Source organism: Mustela nigripes, chromosome 11, assembly GCF_022355385.1.
Source record: "Mustela nigripes isolate SB6536 chromosome 11, MUSNIG.SB6536, whole genome shotgun sequence".
NCBI classification, from domain to species: Eukaryota; Metazoa; Chordata; class Mammalia; order Carnivora; family Mustelidae; genus Mustela; species Mustela nigripes.
The window spans coordinates 37487684-37505762 of NC_081567.1; the positions used below are offsets into that span (position 1 = coordinate 37487684).

The following is an 18079-nucleotide window of genomic DNA, read 5'->3' on the forward strand; positions in this document are numbered from 1 at the left end:
GGGATGGGGATAGAGCCCCTATATGTGGTAGGTGTGTGGGGCTGCACCCCAGTTGATGCTGGGGGACGGCAGTGGGGTTAGGTTCAGGTTGAGGCTGGGGGGCAGGGAGCTGTTGCCCTGTATTGTTTATGGAGAGAGCCGAGGCTGCACGGGAAGAAGCAGCAGTTGGGGGTGGGGGTGCGGGTTCCCTGACACCGAATTCATTATTGGGAGATTCCTCTTCACAATCCCTCGACACCTCCCACGGGAACCACGGGCCAGAAATGTCTGACAGCCTCTGGCAGGCCGGCTCCCGTGCCGCCGCGGGTGCACGGGTCTCTCGGCGCCCGGGTCCCCGCCCGCCCACTGCCTCCGAGTCCCTCCCCCTTGGGTCCCGCAGCCTCTGGAAGCCTCTCTCAGGCTCAGCCTCGCGCCGCCGCCGTGCCCGGGCTCCGTGTCCAGCCCCCACCCCGGCGGCTGCCGTCCCCGGCCCCTGGCGGTCGCCCCGGGCCGCCTGCTGTCGGCAGAGGCCCGCCCGGCCGGCGCGGCCCGCACGTGGGGAGGGGGCGTCTCGGGAGCACGGGGCCCGGTGTAGGGGCGGAGCCAAGGAGCCGGGCGCGCGGCCGGCGCGGGCGGACGGAGGTCAGCGGCCGCAGGAGGGGGACCCAGGCGTCCGGGAGGCGGCGCCAGGTGCCGCGCCCCCGCCCTGGGCCGCCCCCCGCCCGTGACGCGCTCCCCGCCCCTCAGCGCCGGGAGCCCGAGTCCGAGCCCGAGCCCGAGCCCGAGCCCGAGCCCGAGCCCGAACCCGAACCCGAGCCCGAGCCCGAGCCCGAGCCCGAGGACGGCGCGGGGAGCGGGCGGCGGCGGAGGCGGCGGGGGAGGCAGGAGGATGCGGCCGGGGCCGCGGGGCCGCCGCCGCCGCCTCTGAGCCGCGCCGAGCGCACGGAGCGCAGCCGCGTCGCTGCGGCCCGGCCGCGCCATGGGGAAGGAGCAAGAGCTGGTGCAGGCGGTGAAGGCGGAGGACGTGGGGACCGCGCAGAGGCTGCTGCAGAGGCCGCGGCCCGGGAAGGCCAGTGAGTGCGGGGGGCGCGGGCGGGCGGGGGCCCCGCGGGCGCCGATCCCCCCCCCCCCGACATCCCTCCGGGCGCGGGGCGGCGAGGGGGGGGATGCTGTCGGGTCCCTGGGGGCGGGGCGGAGCCAGCAGCGTCCAGACCCTCGGTCTCCTCCCCGCCCCCGGCGCCAGAGGAGGGGCGGCTCCGAGCGCCCGGAGCCCCCCAGCCAGCGCCCCCAGAACGTCACCTGGCCGCGGGTGTCCCCCTCCCTTCCCGGGCTACGGGCTGACAGCTGGAGGGCTCTGTTGGACTGTCAAAGGGCGAGGCGGATGCCGACCCCCCTTCTCCACCGTGGAGAGAGGGAGGGGGGCCTGGCGGTGAGGGGCGACCACAGGGCTGCCGGTCCCTGTCAGACCCCCTCCACGCCCCATGTTTAATAACACGCTTTGCAGGGAATGGGGGGCAGGACCATGCTGGGGGTGTGGCTGCCCAGGCATGGCCGGCTGGGGGCCATTTACTCATAGGGGAGCAGAGGCCCAAGGTCGCCCAGCCCAGGGCAGGCTGGGCTCCAGGCAGGTGTAGACCCTGCCACAGACTCTGGTCCTCTCTGGCTTCCCTGCCCGGAAAGGGGCTGGGGAGGAGGGGGGAGGGGGCTCCCACTAGCCATCCTGAGCTTGCGCTGGTGAGGGCCCCTGGGAAGGGTTGGGAGCTTGGAGTCCTGATCCCAGCACTCATCCCAGCTCAGCCCAGAGCCTCCCCCGGGGCCCCTGGAGATGGATGGATGGGTGTGTGGACCAGCTGCGTGTGCGGCTGCGCACGTATGGCCGTGTCAGTGTGTCGGGGCACCTGTGCGGGCACAGACAGGGCTCCACAGGATGGCACGTGGGGTCAGGGTGCCCCATGCCCCACCCCACCCCCAGAGACTCTAGGTAACCCAGGGAGGCCCCTCCCCTTTCTCCAGGAAGCGTGCTGAGAACCGAGCTGGCCTTGGGGCTGGTGGCCCCCCGGCAGGTCCTTGAGCAGCAGGAGGACTCCTCCCGCTGCAGCCCCGTCTGCTCCGTGCGGTTCCAGAACCTTTTGGGGTCCCAGATACAGGCTGGCTCTGCCTTCCACACTGGGGCCCAGGGCTGGTCTGCCAGCTGGAGCTGGCATCAGGGCCTCAGGGCTCAAAAAGGGAGGGCTTCCAGGCAGAGGTACGTAGCTGAGCCTTGAAAGCAGGTGGAGGGATTGAGAGGTGGAAGGCTAGGTGACGGTTTCCACCTAGTGGCCATGGGACCTTGGGTACCGCTGACTCCAGCTCTCCAGGCCTCAGTCTCCTCACCTGTAGGATGGGGACACTTGGGGTCCCTGCCTCATAGCATTGCTGGAAGAACACGGGAAAACACACAGGAAGTCCAGGCCTTTCTTAAGTCCTCAGGAAGTGCTGACTTGGACTGTTTCCTGAGGCAGCCCGGGATGGGTTTCCAGGGAAGTGGGGCATCCGGTTCAGTCATCCTGGGGTGGTGTAGGGACTTGTCCCTTTACCCGGGTGTCCACCTGAAACTTGGCATTTGTCCCTGCCTGGTCTGCTTTCTGGGAGAGACACCTGCCCTGGCCCCCGTATCTGGGCCCTCTGACTCACAGGGGCGGGCATAATAAGTCAGACAGAGAAATCCCTCCATGAATTAGCTCAGTTGTCATGGCAACACTGGCCTGCTTTGGAGTAAGATGTATTTTGATTCAGCAAAGTGCAGCTGGAGTTTGGGCCATGGGATGGGGGGCACCCAGTGGTGCTCTCTCAGGCACCCCCCCACCAGCCAGACTCCGGACGGCTTCCCATGACTCATGTTTCCATGACCTCCACCCCCTACTCGCACCCTCCCGCCACACCACCCCCTGAGTGTTGCTCTGGGGTCGGTCAGCCCTGCCATCCCGCCTCAAAGGGGTCCTCTCCTGTCATGCGTGCTCGGGCACTGGGACCCTTGGCCGCTGTCCTTGATAGACACTGCTCTGGAGGGAGCTTCCCAGGGTGGGCCTGGCCTCCTGCTGAGCAGGGACGTCTGCCCTTTTTTCTGGCCCCACGTCCCCTACCCCGAATTCACAGCAACCTACAGACCAGCGCGCCTGCGTCCTCTCACCTTGGCCCACTAATGCTTCCCTTGCAGCGTCAGGCCCAGAGCTCCGGGCCTGCCCTAGGGAGGCTGAGGGAGTGCCCTGCCATGTGCTGCCAACAGAGGCCAGGACCACATCCCTACAGGAGACAGACGTGGCTCTGTGGGCCGGCGGACCAGGGGCTTCTGTGGTTGGAGGAGCCTCTGGGCAGGGCGTAGAGGGAGACCACAAGGGCAGGGTGGGAGAGGGGCTGAGGCCAGCTCCCCCAGGGCCTCTGCAGCCTGGAGTTTGGGGCTGACCTCAGAGGCAGGATGGTCCCAGGAAAGCGGTTAGAGGACTGAGTGACAGGAGCTGGGAGAGCCCACCATGTGGGGTGGGGTGGAGATGAAGTCTATGCTCATTACCCACGTGGTAGCTGCAGGACCTAGTGCCCTTGTGGAAGAGAAAGGGGCTCCTGGGAGGGGTTTCTGGGGACTTCATCTTGGTTCCCACTTGTCGTCGCATCGATACCCCCTTCCCCACTCCCTGCTCAGACCCCTCTGGCCATGCCTGCTCCAGCTTCATTCAGAGTACCTGTCTCCCTGGGAACCCAGGGTCCCCCCTGCGAATTGGGGGGGGGCTCCAAGATCTCAGGCTCCCCTCCACTTTCTTCTCTGAGGAGACCTGCAGCAGGGAGTGGGTGAGATGACCTCATGAGACCCCCACCTTGTGTAGCGAGTAGTCTTCTGGATGGAGACTCCATCTCCCCACTGGTGTCTGTGCGTGGTCCTGGGTCTTGACCTCTAGCCTCTCTAAAATGTTAGTGCCAGCAGCCGTGGCCATGCTAGGGGTGGGGGAACTAACAAGAAGTGGCAGCAAACATCAGAGCTGGGCAGAGTTACTCTGGGGGGAGACCAGCTGGCCCTGGTTGGGGAGGGGGCGCTCCAGGACAGCAATGTAGGGGGTCGGGGATATCAGTTCAGGACCATTTGCCCCACATCTTGTAGGTGCACAGTTCTGTTTCAGCCACCAAAGACAACAGCGAGCAAAATAGATTTTTAAAAACCCTCATCCTTTTGGAGCCTGTACTTTAGTGATAGAGATGGACAACAGCCAAGATAAATGGTAGTGACAAGAGCAGGAGAGAGAAATGCAGCAGACACAGGACAGGATGGGGTTGCCGTTCTATATGGGGAGCCCAGCGGGACTCCTCGGAGCAGGTGACGTGGATGAAGTCCTGAAGGACATGAGGGAGGGAGCCATGGGGATAACTGGGGGAAGAACAGCATCCCACACATATACACAGCATGTGCAAAGGCCCTGTGGCAGGGGCGGCTGGTGTGTGGGAGCATCATCAAGGAGGCTTATGTGGCTGGAAGACGGGTGATGAGAGAGTCAAAGTGATGCAGGAGGGCTCTGTCTTATAGGGCCATTGTCCAGGGCTGGCCCTCAGCCCCCACGACATGGGAGCTGTTGGGGGGTTTTCAGAAGAGGGAGGGGTGGCTCTGGGATCTGACTCATATTCTCACAGGGTCCCCCTGACCTCAGAGGTATGGAGGACAGACCAAGGGGCAGGGCAGAAGCAAGGATGCTGGTAGGGAAGTGATGGCAGTGATCCTTCAGGAGAGGCTGGCCTGGTCAGGGTGGGGACACCCTGGAAAGGTGGGAAGTGGTAGGATTCCGAGTATGCCTTGAGATGGTCTTGAACGAAGAACCAATAGGATTTGCTGATGGAGACGCTTTAAGCTACTTTCAGGGCTGACTCCGAGGTTTTGGCCTGGATCACTGAGGGAAGGGTGGCATTGCTGCCCCCTCAGATGGACGTCAGGGCCAGCAAAGTGAGGAGAGGGAAGGGGTGGGATGTGGAGAAGCGTCTGCCCTGCCCTGTGCGTGAGGAGCCCCTCACAGAGGGGTGGGGTGGGAGTCCCACAGAGCTAATATTGGTAGCCGCGGCTTACTGATGGACTCCGTGCCAGACCCTTCATGCTCTAACGGTGGACACGCCCTTAGGCCTATGAGGCTGGCCCCTTTAGCCCCCTTTGAGCTCAAGACCAAGGCCATAGGGCTAGTAAGGGCCCAGTGCGAGTTTGAACTCAGGTCCATCTGCCTTCGTGGGCTTTGTGGGCCATCGGGGCTGAGGGTGGAGCTGCTCAGGATGCTGTGGGTCACCCAGCAGGTCCTGGATTAGCCCCTCTGTGACTCCCTTGGGTTCCTGCTCTCAGGGACCCCCCACCCCCACCCCGTCCTAGGCCTGGACAAAGGGGCTTCTGTCCTGCCGGCCCCTCCCTCACAGTGTGACTGACCCACAAATGGGTTATGTAACCATGGCCCAGACAGGCAGGGGCTTGGCCTGAGTCCGGCTGGCCCCGAGCCCACAGGGAGGGCGTCGGGGGGCTCTCCTCCTCCAGCAGTCAGCTGGGGGAGGCCAAGACCGGGGAGGCCCAGGAGGAAAAGGGCCGCAAAGGGAGGGCTTGGGCCCTTCGGGCTTCGGGCAGACTGATCCCAGGACCCAGATGGGCCCCCAGAGATGTGGTGGCCGTTCCAGTGTGGTCACGCAGGGCCACCAGCCCACCCGCCTGCCTCCCCTTCCTGCCCCACCAGGCGGGACTCAGCCACATGGGCAAGCCCAGGGCTCAGACTGGGGGGAGGCTGCACCCTGAATATGCAGATCTTTCCCCAGAGATACCCCAATTTCCGGGTGTTCCAGCCTTCCCAGGCCACCCCCGGCCCCATCTGGGTCCTTCTGAGAAACAGATTGTGCCGGCTCTCTCCCGCCACCAGCAGGTGCTTCGCCAGCGTCCCCGAGGAGGGGGTGCGTGTGCACATGAGTGTGTGTGTCTGTGTGGGTGCACGGCTCTGGCTTCCGTCCTCATGTGGGGACAGGCCCAGAGCCCTTGGCTCTCTGAACTTGCCAACCCCTTCGTTCGGTGGAAAGCCGGGGTCCAAAAGCTGAGCTCAGGGGATGGAGCTGAACGAACCAAGTGTTTCTTTTCTTTTTTTTTTTTTTTTTTAAAGGTTTTATTTATTTATTTGACAGAGAGGAATCACAAGTAGATGGAGAGGCAGATAGAGAGAGAGAGAGAGGGAAGCAGGCTCCCGGCTGAGCAGAGAGCCCGATGCGGGACTCGATCCCAGGACCCTGAGATCATGACCTGAGCCGAAGGCAGTGGCTTAACCCACTGAGCCACCCAGGCGTCCCATAACCAAGTGTTTCTTGATTAAAGACTGAAGACAGCTTTGGCTCTGGGGTCCGGTGCCCACAGGGGCTGGCCGGAGCCCCCCTCACTGTCTCTCTCCCACCCCCACTAGAGCTCCTGGGCTCCACCAAGAAGATCAATGTCAACTTTCAGGACCCTGACGGGTGAGTTTTCAGACAGGGAATACCAAGCTAGCATGGGGTGCGGGCGGGGGTGCTGTGGAAGGCTGGGTTGCCGGGCTCCTTACCCATGCGTGTCCATCCCTGCCCCAGGTTCTCTGCCCTGCACCATGCAGCCCTGAATGGCAACACAGAGCTGATCACCCTGCTGCTGGAGGCCCAGGCTGCTGTGGACATCAAGGACAACAAAGGCAAGGCCGGCCAGGGACCTCAGAGCAGGGTCAGGGGGTCGAGGGCCGGGGCAGAGTCCCTAGAGATGGAGAGGCTCCCGAGGCAGAAGCTCCAGACCAGAGTCTCCCTGTGGGTCGAGGGGGCTTGTCCTGGGCTCAGCGCCCTGCAGGCCGGGCATGGGTGCAGGGTCAAGGGCCAGCTCCCAACAGCCCCCACCCCACCCCTGCCTGTGCCCAGGCATGCGGCCACTGCACTACGCAGCCTGGCAGGGGCGGAAGGAGCCCATGAAGCTGGTGCTGAAGGCGGGCTCAGCGGTGAACATCCCATCGGACGAGGGCCATATCCCTCTGCACCTGGCGGCCCAGCACGGCCACTACGACGTGGTAAGGGACACCCCCGGGGGGTGGGGTGCTGGGGCGGCATGAGCCCCACAGCCATCGGGGGGTGCTGACTACGTGCCGTGGCCCCGTAGTCAGAGATGCTGCTGCAGCACCAGTCCAACCCGTGCATGGTGGACAACTCGGGGAAGACGCCTCTGGACCTGGCCTGTGAGTTCGGCCGCGTTGGGGTAAGTCTCTCCAGAGTGCCACGTGGGGCTCTGTTGGCCCCGGCTGCCCCCCAGGAGCGGTGGCAATGGGGAGACGCCCCCGTGACCCCCTGCCCCGCCCCTGGGCCCCCCTCTCTCAAGGTGGTCCAGTTGCTCCTGAGTAGCAACATGTGTGCGGCCTTGCTGGAGCCCCGGCCGGGGGACGCCACGGACCCCAACGGCACCAGCCCCCTGCACCTGGCGGCCAAAAACGGCCACATTGACATCATCAGGTATGGCCGTGTGCGGGGCCGGTGGGTGGCGGGTGGACCCGGCTGCAGACTTCATGCTCCCGCAGTGATGTCCTAAGCCATGGGATGTGGTCAGGCTGCCTGGCCCCACCCAGAAAAGGGTGCCTTGGAGGGGGCTGGGGAATGGACCATGGCTACAGCCCCAGGCCCGGGCTCTGTTGGGGTCCCGCCACATGCTGGGCAATCTTGTGGAGACACTTACCATTTCTGAGACTCAGTTTTCCCCTCTGTAAAGTGGGCATCCCAGCTGTGGCTGTGCTAGGATGACCCGACAGCAGTTCCTGTCAGTGTGGGGGCCCCCCAGGAGGAGGGGCCAGCACTTCCACAAATGCTCAGTCACTGTCACACACTGTGTCATTGGGCAGGGCGGTCCTGGGCATGGGGGCCCGGCAGGCACGGTGGGATGGAAGGGGCTGCCTGCTTCCGCCCGCCCGCCCTCCTTCCTTCCAGACTCCTCCTCCAAGCTGGCATCGACATTAACCGCCAGACCAAGGCCGGCACGGCCCTGCACGAAGCCGCACTCTGTGGGAAGACAGAAGTGGTTCGGCTTCTGCTGGATGTGAGTCAGGGGGCCGAGGGGGCGGGGGCTGGTGGGAGCATGGGGTCTCCTGACGGGCCACCCCCTCTGGCACATACAGAATGGGATTAATGCCCATGTGAGGAACACCTACAGCCAGACGGCCCTGGACATCGTGCACCAGTTCACCACGTCCCAGGCCAGCAAGGAGATCAAGCAGCTGCTACGAGGTGGGCCTGGGGCCAGGGCTGGGCGCTGAAGTGGGGGCCCTGGCCAGGCCAGCTCCCAGGACTTGGGGCTCTGCTTCCTGTGTCCCCAGAGGCCTCGGCAGCCCTGCAGGTCCGGGCAACCAAGGATTATTGCAATAATTACGACCTGACCAGTCTCAATGTGAAAGCTGGGGACATCATCACGGTAAGGCCAGCCTGGGGCTGCAGGAGGGAGGACAGGCAGGACCCCGTGTGCTCACCCCACACCCGTGGTCTGGGGTCCTGGAAGGGAGGCCCAGGTTACCCACCCACTGGAGCTGGACCTGGAGGAGTATCTCCCTGAGCATGCTCTCTCACCTCATCTGGCCAGGTCCTCGAGCAGCATCCGGATGGCCGGTGGAAGGGCTGTATCCATGACAACCGGACAGGCAATGACCGGGTGGGCTACTTTCCATCGTCCCTGGGCGAGGCCATTGTGAAACGAGCAGGCAAGTCCCACCCAGGCCTGGGCTTGGGGACCAGAAGAAAGCAAGGTCACTGCTGGTTGGGGGGCCCCGAGTGGGATCCTGCCAGCTGTCTTGTTGGCGTCCCCACACCAAGGCCCTCGTTTCTTTACTAGGCGGTGCCCACCAGCCGCTAGGAGTAGACAGGGATCCAGGTGGGTGGCACTCTTGCTCTCAAGCTCACACTGAAGGAGGGAGGGGAGCAGGGGGCAGTGTAGTAAATGCGCCAGCAAACGTGCCCACTAATGGCATAAGCGGTGTGGGTGGAGGCCTGCTTTTTATTTATTTTTATTAGTTTCGGGTAACATTCGGTGATTCACCTATCGCATGGAGACCTGCTTTTAAGACAGGGTGCTCAGAGAAGACACTACAAAGTGGGAGGGGCTAGCCCCAGGCAGAGCACCCAGACGGCAGGAATGACATATGCAAAGGCACTGGGGCAGAAGAAAACATGGTGTCAGGGCCCCAAAGGAGGCCAGTATAGCATGGCCAGCTGGAGTGAGGAAGGGGGATTCAGGGCAAGGCCACAGGGCATGGATTGCTTTCAGGCAGGGGGTCTGCGAGATGGTTTACCTCCTAGAGGGGATGTGTGTGGACAACGACAGGTGAGTTGAGGGGACAGAGGGGGGCCGGTGAGGAGTCATGGCCAGCCCACCCAGGGTCATCTAGGCTTTTGGGGACTTCTTGCCTCTCCCTGCTCTCCTGGTGAAGAGGGGGTACACCCTCTCTGCTCCCCACCCCCCACCCAGGGCCACAGGGCCACCGGCGTGACAGCCTGGCCTCGGCCCTCTTGCCAGGGTGTCCTGCTCTCAAACATCTAGGGTGGGGAGGGGACTTCTGAGGCTCTCTCAGCGCCTTGGAGACAGCGGGGGCCAGAGGAGGCTGCAGTACTGACCTGAGGGGCTTCTGCTCTGCCCAGGCTCTGGGGCCAGGCCGGGGGCACCCCTTGCCATGTCCGGTCCACAGGCATGGCTGGTTCAAGATACAGGGAGGCTATACTTGGCCTACAGGTCCTCGAGCCGGCGCTGAACCAAGCCCATCGCAGGCGGGCAGTTCGTCAGGGCCCTCGGCACCCCCTGAAGAGATCTGGGTGCTGCGGAAGCCTTTTGCAGGTAAGTGGGGGAGCTCTGGAGGTCAGGGCGGGAGGCGTCTCCTGGGGTAGGGCCGGGCCAGTACATGCTGACAGGGTCCCTCATGTCCACAGGCGGGGACCGTAGTGGCAGCTTGAGCAGCGTGGCCGGAGCCAGAGGCGGTGGGGGCCACACCCTGCATGCAGGCTCTGAAGGGGTCAAGGTAGGTGGTCTGGGGGGAGGGTTGGGGCGGCCGGGGCACCGAGCAGCGCCGGCCAGCCTGCCTATCTGGGTTGTAGCTCCTGGCAACAGTGCTCTCCCAGAAGTCTGTCTCCGAGTCCAGCCCCGGGGATAGCCCCGTCAAGCCTCCAGAAGGCTCCGCAGGTAAGAGCAAGGAGGCAACACCACCCACCTGGCCAGGAGGCGGCCCCCCTGAGCAGCCCCTGCCCCACCACACCTTCTCCTCTCCAGGTGCCACCCGGGCCCCGCCTCCAGCGGCCCACGCCGGGCAGGTGTTCGGCGAGCAGCCCCCCAGGAAGCTGGAGCCGGCATCGGAGGGCAAGGTACAGGGCCCGGGCTGGCCGCGGGGAGGGGCTCCCGGGCAGCCTGCTTGGTCAGGCCACTGTGTGGCTGGGGGCCCTTGACAGGCCAGGCCCGTACTTCTGTCCGTCTGTCAGTCTGTGTGTGTAGGTGTTGTCTCTTGCGTGGGTCGTGTGTGTGAGCTGGTGTGTCCGGGAAGTGTGACGTGGGTGTGAGGTGAGCAAGGGCTGTGCCTGCGTGTGGGTGGTGACAGCGAGCCGGGCACGTGCGCCTGTGTGTGTGTGTGTGTGTGCGCGCGCGCGCGTGGGTGCGTGTGCCTGAGGAATGGGTGTGAGGCAAGACCAGGTGTGTGTAGGGCTGAGAAGGGCCCCTGTGCTGGGAAGGTGCGAGCGGCTGGCTGTGTCCTCCCACACCTCTGGACAGAGCCCGCCTGCTCAGGAGTGGAGGGGTTCCTCCGAGCCGCACCGTCTGCAGCTGCATTCCCGAGCCCCACCTCCCGCCCCCAGCCCCTCTAGTGGGGGCACCGCAGGGTGTCCCTGGTGCAGGGACAGGGAGGCGGGGAGGGGACGGGCAAGCCTGCGGCTCGGACGGCAGCCGGACCCTTCTGCTGGAGATCATGGGAGGAGGCGGGATAGCCGACAGAGCTGGCGGCGGCGGCATCCGGGAGCACAGCGAGAGGAGGAACTCCGGGGTCAAGCTGTCCCCAGGGCCCGGCTACAAAGGGGAGCAGCGGACAGCAGACTGAACAGCCAGTGGCCGAGCGGAGGAGGACCTGGCCCGGTGGCCGGGGTGCACGGCTGGCGGGCGAGCCTGCAGCGGCTGCCTTGTGTCTTCCAGAGCGCCGAGGCCGTGAGCCAGTGGCTCTCCACGTTCCAGCTGCAGCTCTACGCCCCCAACTTCGTCGGCGCTGGCTATGACCTGCCCACCATCAGCCGCATGACTCCGGAGGTGAGGCGCCCAGAGGCTGGCAACAGGGCTGTGACTGAGCTCAGGCCCTGGCCTCCCGCTCATGGGCCTCTCCTCTACCTAGGACCTCACGGCCATTGGGGTCACCAAGCCAGGTCATCGGAAGAAGATCACCGCGGAGATCAGCGGCCTGAGCATCCCTGACTGGCTGCCTGAGCACAAACCCGTAAGGCTTCCTGCACCCCAGTGGCTGTGCCCGGGGCGCTCAGACAGACAGACAGACTGACTGCTTCCCTGGCTACAGCTCTCATCCACCCTCTGTCCGTCACGGGCACTGGAGCCAGCCTTCCCGGGGCAGGAGCAGGGATGGCAGCCTCCAGGCCAGGAAACCTTGTCAGGGCAAGGGGAGCCTGAAGCCAGGCAGGTGTCCCTCGGCAGTGCCTGGGCCCCTTCCACCTTAGGCAGCCACACAGCCACACCATGTGGCAGTTGGCAGCGCTGCCCACTGTGTGCGCACCCAGACCCCATAGAGGACCCCATGTGGACAGGAAGGGCTGGATGCATCCAGGCTGTGCATGGGGGCATGTGTGTCTGCTTCATGTACACAGACAGCACACGTGCACCAAACGTAGTTGAGGCGCCTGTTGACGCGTGCACACCCACCCCCACACTTAGAGCGGCATGTGCCAGCTGTGTGGACAGCGGACACCCACACAGACTGCGGGCTGTGCCAGCCCCAGCACTCACCTGTGTGCTGTGACAGGGTCTGGGGCTGGGGAAGCCAGGCCTGAGGCCGGTTGCATCTATGCTGCCTGGGAGCCCCGCGCCGAGTTCTAGGAGAGAGCCCCCTGCCCCCCGAAGGGCCTGGGGCTGTGGGCTGATGACAAGTGTGTTCCTGCTCTCCTGGCCTGCCTCAGCCCACTCAGTCGGCGGCTCGGGGGTGCTCCCAATGAGCACGTCCCTGTCCCACGGGCCTCATACTGCTCTGTGCACCTGGGGGGAACCAAGTGTGCTGTGTGCTGGTGGGTGAGAGGTGTCCAGCCACAAGAGTGGACAGGTGGCTCTGGGTGAAGAGCATTGTGGGTGTTTCCGTGCGTGTGTGCTGTGGCTATGTGACCAGTGCCCAGCATGAGTGTGGAAATGGGCGTGAGCGTTACATGGAGGGTGTCGGTGCCCGTGTATGGCTGGGATGCGGGCTGCAAGTGTGTGTGTGTGTGTGTGTGTTTCTGGCCGATGGTGCCGTATGTCTGTGTCCGTGATGTTGCAAGTCGTGTCCCCTGGATGCTATCCCCGTGGCTGCCTTGGCAGGTGAGAGAACATGTGTTTCCCCTCCCCCCAATGGTGTCCTGAGGATAGGGTCGTCCCTGTGTGTATGTGTGTTCGCGTGTGTCCGCACAGGCACGTGAGCTGGCCTTGGGCTCCTACTGAGGTCGCGCTATCTCCAAAGCTGACACATCTGGCCTGTCCATTTTGTCCTTCTGTCTGTCTGTGCCAGGCTGGCCCGGTGCCCCTACCCCTGAAAGCTCGGAGCAGCGAGCAGGGTGTGGCCCACCAGCTTGGGCTGCCCTTGGTGTCCTCCTGCTCCATAGGCGAACCTGGCGGTGTGGTTGTCCATGATCGGCCTGGCCCAGTACTACAAGGTGCTGGTGGACAACGGCTACGAGAACATTGACTTCATCACTGACATCACCTGGGAGGACTTGCAGGAGATTGGCATCACCAAGCTGGGTGAGGCGCGGGCCCCTCCCTCCATCTCCCAGTCCCTGCCCCCGTCCTGGGCCTGACTGGCCCCGTGCCCCACTCAGGACACCAGAAGAAGCTGATGCTGGCGGTGAGGAAACTGGCGGAACTACAGAAGGCAGAGTACGCCAAGTACGAGGGGGGACCCCTGCGCCGGAAGGCCCCGCAGTCGCTTGAAGTCATGGCCATTGAGTCGCCAACCCCAGCGGAGCCAGCCCCTGCTGAGTGCCAGTCTCCTAAGATGACCACCTTCCAGGACAGCGAGCTCAGTGGCGAGCTGCAGGCTGCCATGACCGGCCCGGCAGAGGGCGCTACCACCACCACTGCCGAGAAGCCCTCCAATCACCTGCCCCCCACGCCGAGGGCCTCCATGCGGCCAGAGCCCAGCCTGGGTGGACAGGCACGGCACATAAGCAGCTCTCAGGAGCTCCTGGGTGATGGGCCTCCCGGGCCTGGCAGCCCCATGTCACGGAGCCAGGAGTACCTGCTGGATGAGGGGCCGGCTCCCGGCACCCCTCCCAAGGAGAGCCGGCCCAGCCGCCACGGCCACAGCGTCAAGCGGGCCAGCGTACCCCCGGTGCCAGGCAAGCCACGGCAGGTCCTTCCGCCGGGGGGCAGCCACTTCACGCCCCCCCAGACGCCCACTAAAGCCCAGCCAGGGTCTCCTCAGGCCCTGGGGGGGCCTCACGGTCCCACCCCAGCCACAGCCAAGGTGAAGCCCACTCCACAGCTGCTGCCACCAACAGAGCGGCCTATGTCACCCCGCTCACTGCCCCAGTCGCCCACACACCGTGGCTTTGCCTACGTGCTCCCCCAGCCGGTGGAGAGCGATGCTGGGCCCACGGCTCCCGGGCCTGCCCCTGCGGCTGTACCCCCGCCCGTGCCCATGCTGTGCCTGCCTCCGGAGGCCGATGCGGAGCCAGGGCGGCCCAAGAAGCGCGCCCACAGCCTGAACCGCTATGCAGCATCCGATAGCGAGCCAGAGCGGGACGAGCTGTTGGTGCCAGCGGCCGCGGGGCCCTATGCCACAGTCCAGCGGCGTGTGGGCCGGAGCCACTCGGTGCGAGCGCCCGCCGGCACTGACAAGAACGTCAACCGCAGCCAGTCCTTCGCTGTGCGGCCCCGGAAGAAGGGCCCCCCCCCGCCCCCCCCCAAGCGTTCCAGCTCAGCCATGGCCAGCGCCAACCTGGCCGATGAGTCGGCCCCGGATGCTGAGACAGAGGGGGCTGGGACCGAGGAGGGCCGGCTGGGGGTGCGGGCACAGCGCCGGCGGGCTAGTGATCTGGCTGGCAGCGTGGACACAGGCAGCGCCGGCAGCGTGAAGAGCATCGCAGCCATGCTAGAGCTGTCCTCCATTGGGGGTGGGGGCCGTGCGGCCCGCAGGCCCCCGGAGGGCCACCCCACACCTCGCCCTGCCAGCCCGGAGCCAGGCCGGGTTGCCACAGTGCTGGCCTCCGTGAAGCACAAGGAAGCCATCGGGCCTGACGGTGAGGTAGTGAACCGGCGTCGCACGCTCAGCGGGCCTGTGACGGGACTTCTGGCCACTGCCCGCCGGGGGCCTGGGGAGTCAGGGGGGCCCGCAGATCACGGCCACTTCGTGGAGGACGGTGCCACCCGGCAGCGGTCTCGAGGCCCAGCCAAGGGTGAGGCAAGTGCGGAGGGCCCGCCCCTGGCCCGGGTGGAGGCCAGTGCCACGCTCAAAAGGCGCATCCGAGCCAAGCAGAGCCAGCAGGAGAACGTCAAGTTCATCCTGACTGAGTCTGACACAGTCAAGCGCCGGCCCAAGGCCAAGGAGCGGGAGGCAGGTCCCGAGCCACCCCCGCCACTGTCCGTGTACCAGAATGGCACAGGCACCGTGCGCCGCAGACCCACCTCGGAGCAGGCTGGGCCCCCTGAACTGCCCCCACCACCCCCACCTGCAGAACCACCACCGTCCGACCTGTTGCACCTTCCCCCCCTGCCCCCGCCTGACACTGATACCCGGAAGCCAGTGAAGCCGCCAGTCTCTCCCAAACCCGTGCTGGCTCAGCCGGTGCCCAAGATCCAGGGCTCACCGACGCCTGCCTCCAAGAAGGTGCCGCTGCCAGGTCCTGGTAGCCCAGGTAGGTGAAGGAGCCAGCTGGAGAAGGGTCCCTCCCCACCTCCCCACTGCATGGTCTGAGGGGTTTTCCTCTTCTTGGATTTGAGCAAGCCAGGTGGAATGGGGTGGGAAAGTGTCCTCAGACCCTCTCATCCACTCACCCACTGGACAACTCTGCTGGCCCAGAACTGGGAGGAGGGTGGATGTTCATTCCTTTGCTCAGTGAAGGAGGCACAGAAACCCGTGGATAACCGCACCTGTGGAGGGAGGTCAGGTGCACCAGGCTGGATCACCGAGATCTCTGACCAGGCTGGAGACCGACCCCAGCAGTAGAGGGAGGGAGCGGGCTTCCAAGCAGAAGGATCAGAGGTGCAGAGGCCCTGTGGTATTCAAGCAACCCAAGGGCCAGTGATTGAGGCAGGCCACACCTGATGCGGGTCCGGCGTAGGGGGCGGACGGGGAGGGGTCTGGAAACGGTGGCGCTGGCAGGTATGCATAGCGAAGCGCGCCGCCTGGCGGCTGCGAGGAACCAAGGGTCAGAGGGGCAGCGGCCGGCTTCTCCGGGGCGGGGGACCAGGAGCGGCGCTGCCGCAGGGGTCCTGGCGGGAAGCGCCGCGCGCGCGTAGCGCCGCCTCCCTCTGTCCCACTCCGGTGCGAGTCTCCTCCTCCCCGCAGAGGTGAAGCGCGCCCACGGCACGCCGCCGCCTGTGTCTCCCAAGCCGCCGCCGCCGCCCACGGCGCCCAAGCCGGCCAAGGCCACCGCGGGGCTGCAGTCGGGCAGTGCCAGCCCGTCCCCCGCGCCCTCGCCGGCTCGCCAGCCGCCCACCGCCCTCGCCAAGCCGGCCAGCACGCCGCCCTCGCTGAGCGCCAGCCCCGCCAAGCCCCCGTCCCCCGGCGCGCCCGCGCTGCACGTGCCCGCCAAGCCTCCGCGCGCCGCTGCCGCCGCCGCCGCCGCCGCCGCCGCCGGGCCCCCCGCCGCGCCCGACGGCGCCTCGCCTGGAGACAGCGCCCGCCAGAAGCTGGAGGAGACGAGCGCGTGCCTGGCGGCGGCGCTGCAAGCCGTGGAAGAGAAGATCCGGCAGGAGGACGCGCAGGGCGCACGGTAGGTGCGGGCCCGGGCGGGGGGGGCTGTCCGGCAGTGGGGTCCGAGGCTGCGGCGCACCGGCAGGAGTCGAGGGCGGGGCGACGGGGGCGGCGTGGGCGGGGACGAGTCGTGAGGGGCGGAGTCGCGGCCTGTAGAGCGGGGCAGCGGGACGCGGTCAAGCCGTGTGGGGTTCCGGGGAGTCGAGCCGTGAGGGGCGGGGCCCGGGGCAGCGGGGGCGGGGACGAGCCTTGATGGGCGGGGCGGGGTCGCGTCGTGCGAGGGGCGGGGCCCTGGATGGCCGGGTGGGGCTCTCCCTGTGTGAGGTGGGGACAGCGTCGAGTCGTCTGGGGAGCGACCCGGGGCGGCGGCGGCGGGGAGAGGGCGGGGATCGAGCCGTGCGGGGCAGGGTGGAGCCGTGTCGGGGGACCAGAGGGTAGCGGGGGCCGGACAGAGGGGCCGAGGGCGGGGCCCCGGCGGGGTGTTCCGCGCCCGCGCCGCCCGCTGACGCCGCGCCTGCCCCCAGCCCCTCGTCGGCGGAGGAGAAGAGCACCGGCAGCATACTGGACGACATCGGCAGCATGTTCGACGACCTGGCCGACCAGCTGGACGCCATGCTGGAGTGACGCGGCCGCTCACGTCGGGACCGCCCGCGCCGCCCGGGTCCCGGCCCGCACACTGACCTTTACCTCAGGGTGGGCACCTCTGGGCGCAGCGCGAGCGGTCAGGGCGGCCAGCCGACGGGGACCAGGCGGGCTGGGTCGGGCCCATGCTGCCCGTCCCTGGCACAAGCACAACGCCTGCGCCTGGGCCCGGCCGGGCCTGGCCAGGGGACCCAAGGGCTCTGGGTGAACGCTGCTGCCCGGCGGGTGCCCGTTCCTGTCTGCTGCTCCGCGTGCAATAACTGCTGGGTCACCCGCCCGCCCAGGCCGGGCTCCTCCTGCTGGGGGTGGAGGAGGGGCGGCCCGGCCCCCTTTCCTGAGCCCAGGCTGGGCCTGCCCCCGGCAGGCAGCCGCTCTGGCCCCTCCCCGATCTGTGGCAGAGCACAGGCCTATGCCCAGCACAGAACTGCCCAGTGGGGACTTCTGCCAGCCGCTCCAGCGCAGCACAAGGGGCTGGGGCTGGGGTTGCGCCCCTGCACCACTGTACCCCCCAGAATATAAGCTATTGAGAGTATTAATTTATTGGGAATGAGCTGAGGCAGATTCCCCCAGAGAAACTAAAAGGTATAACTTTAACAAATATATATTTAAAGAAAGAAAAATATTATTGATTCTATAGAAAACCATTTACCAACTGTAAGGCCACTGAAGTCTAGCTCAAGACAAAAGCTGTTAGAGGCCCTGGTCATCTGTCTGTCTATCCTTCCCTCCCTCTGTCCAGGACCCCTGGCCCAGTAGCACAAAACAGGAGGCTGGGGTCTGGCAGGGTCCATGCTCTGCTAGGGCCTCCCCACCCTCCCTGTCTCTCCTAACTTCTCTGCATCTGAAGAACTTGAAGGATGTGCCTTGCTCGCTGCTGGGCTGTGTCCTCCACACCGAGGAGCTGGTGGGAAGGGCTCCCTGCCCTCCAGGGGTGCTGGTGGGAGGTGTGCCTGGGCTTTGGGGGAGCTGTGCGTGCAACGTGGGCACGCCAGGCAGGTGAGAGCGGTGGGCACAGGGCGTGCATGCCAGAGTGCGTGTGGCGCGTGTGACGGTGTGCCTGACCCTCCCTCCCCAGGGCCCCCCCATCCAAAGTCCCTCCGATGCTTCTGCTCATGGTCCCAGGCTATGTCGTGTGGTCGTTCTTGCCCTCTCTTCTCTCTCTCCCCTCTTTCCAAAAAAGTACTGACTGGCCTCATCTATTGTGTTTGCTGATCCACGTGTGTTGGGCACCACTTTGACATTTCTTAAAAAACAAAACAAAACAAAACAAAAAATGCCGAAAACCAGCGGTTGTGACGTGGGTG

At 65.6% G+C, this 18079-nt stretch overlaps 1 protein-coding gene across 1 annotated transcript; it reads left to right on the forward strand.

Moving 5' to 3' along the window:
* Positions 1-886: 886 nt before the first annotated feature.
* On the forward strand, positions 887-17341 carry CASKIN1 (CASK interacting protein 1). Its single transcript, XM_059415652.1, has 20 exons — positions 887-1052; positions 6411-6462; positions 6571-6668; positions 6886-7031; positions 7121-7216; positions 7337-7467; positions 7936-8044; positions 8124-8232; positions 8322-8416; positions 8582-8699; positions 9725-9826; positions 9919-10007; positions 10084-10168; positions 10256-10347; positions 11162-11272; positions 11355-11456; positions 12820-12958; positions 13036-15072; positions 15726-16152; positions 16658-17341. Exons 1-20 carry the CDS (start codon positions 959-961, stop codon positions 16755-16757), a joined length of 4332 nt encoding a protein of 1443 aa, XP_059271635.1. The 5' UTR covers positions 887-958; the 3' UTR covers positions 16758-17341.
* Positions 17342-18079: the final 738 nt, after the last annotated feature.

What these genes read in the sequence shown, in the direction of transcription:
- CASKIN1 (XM_059415652.1), top strand. Translation starts at nt 959, where the DNA reads ATGGGGAAGGAGCAAGAGCTGGTGCAGGCGGTGAAGGCGGAGGACGTG. An exon ending in GGACATCAAGGACAACAAAG is followed by an intron (nt 6,669 to 6,885) that starts GCAAGGCCGGCC and finishes GCCTGTGCCCAG; the next exon opens with GCATGCGGCCACTGCACTAC. An exon ending in AGCCGGCATCGGAGGGCAAG is followed by an intron (nt 10,348 to 11,161) that starts GTACAGGGCCCG and finishes TGTGTCTTCCAG; the next exon opens with AGCGCCGAGGCCGTGAGCCA.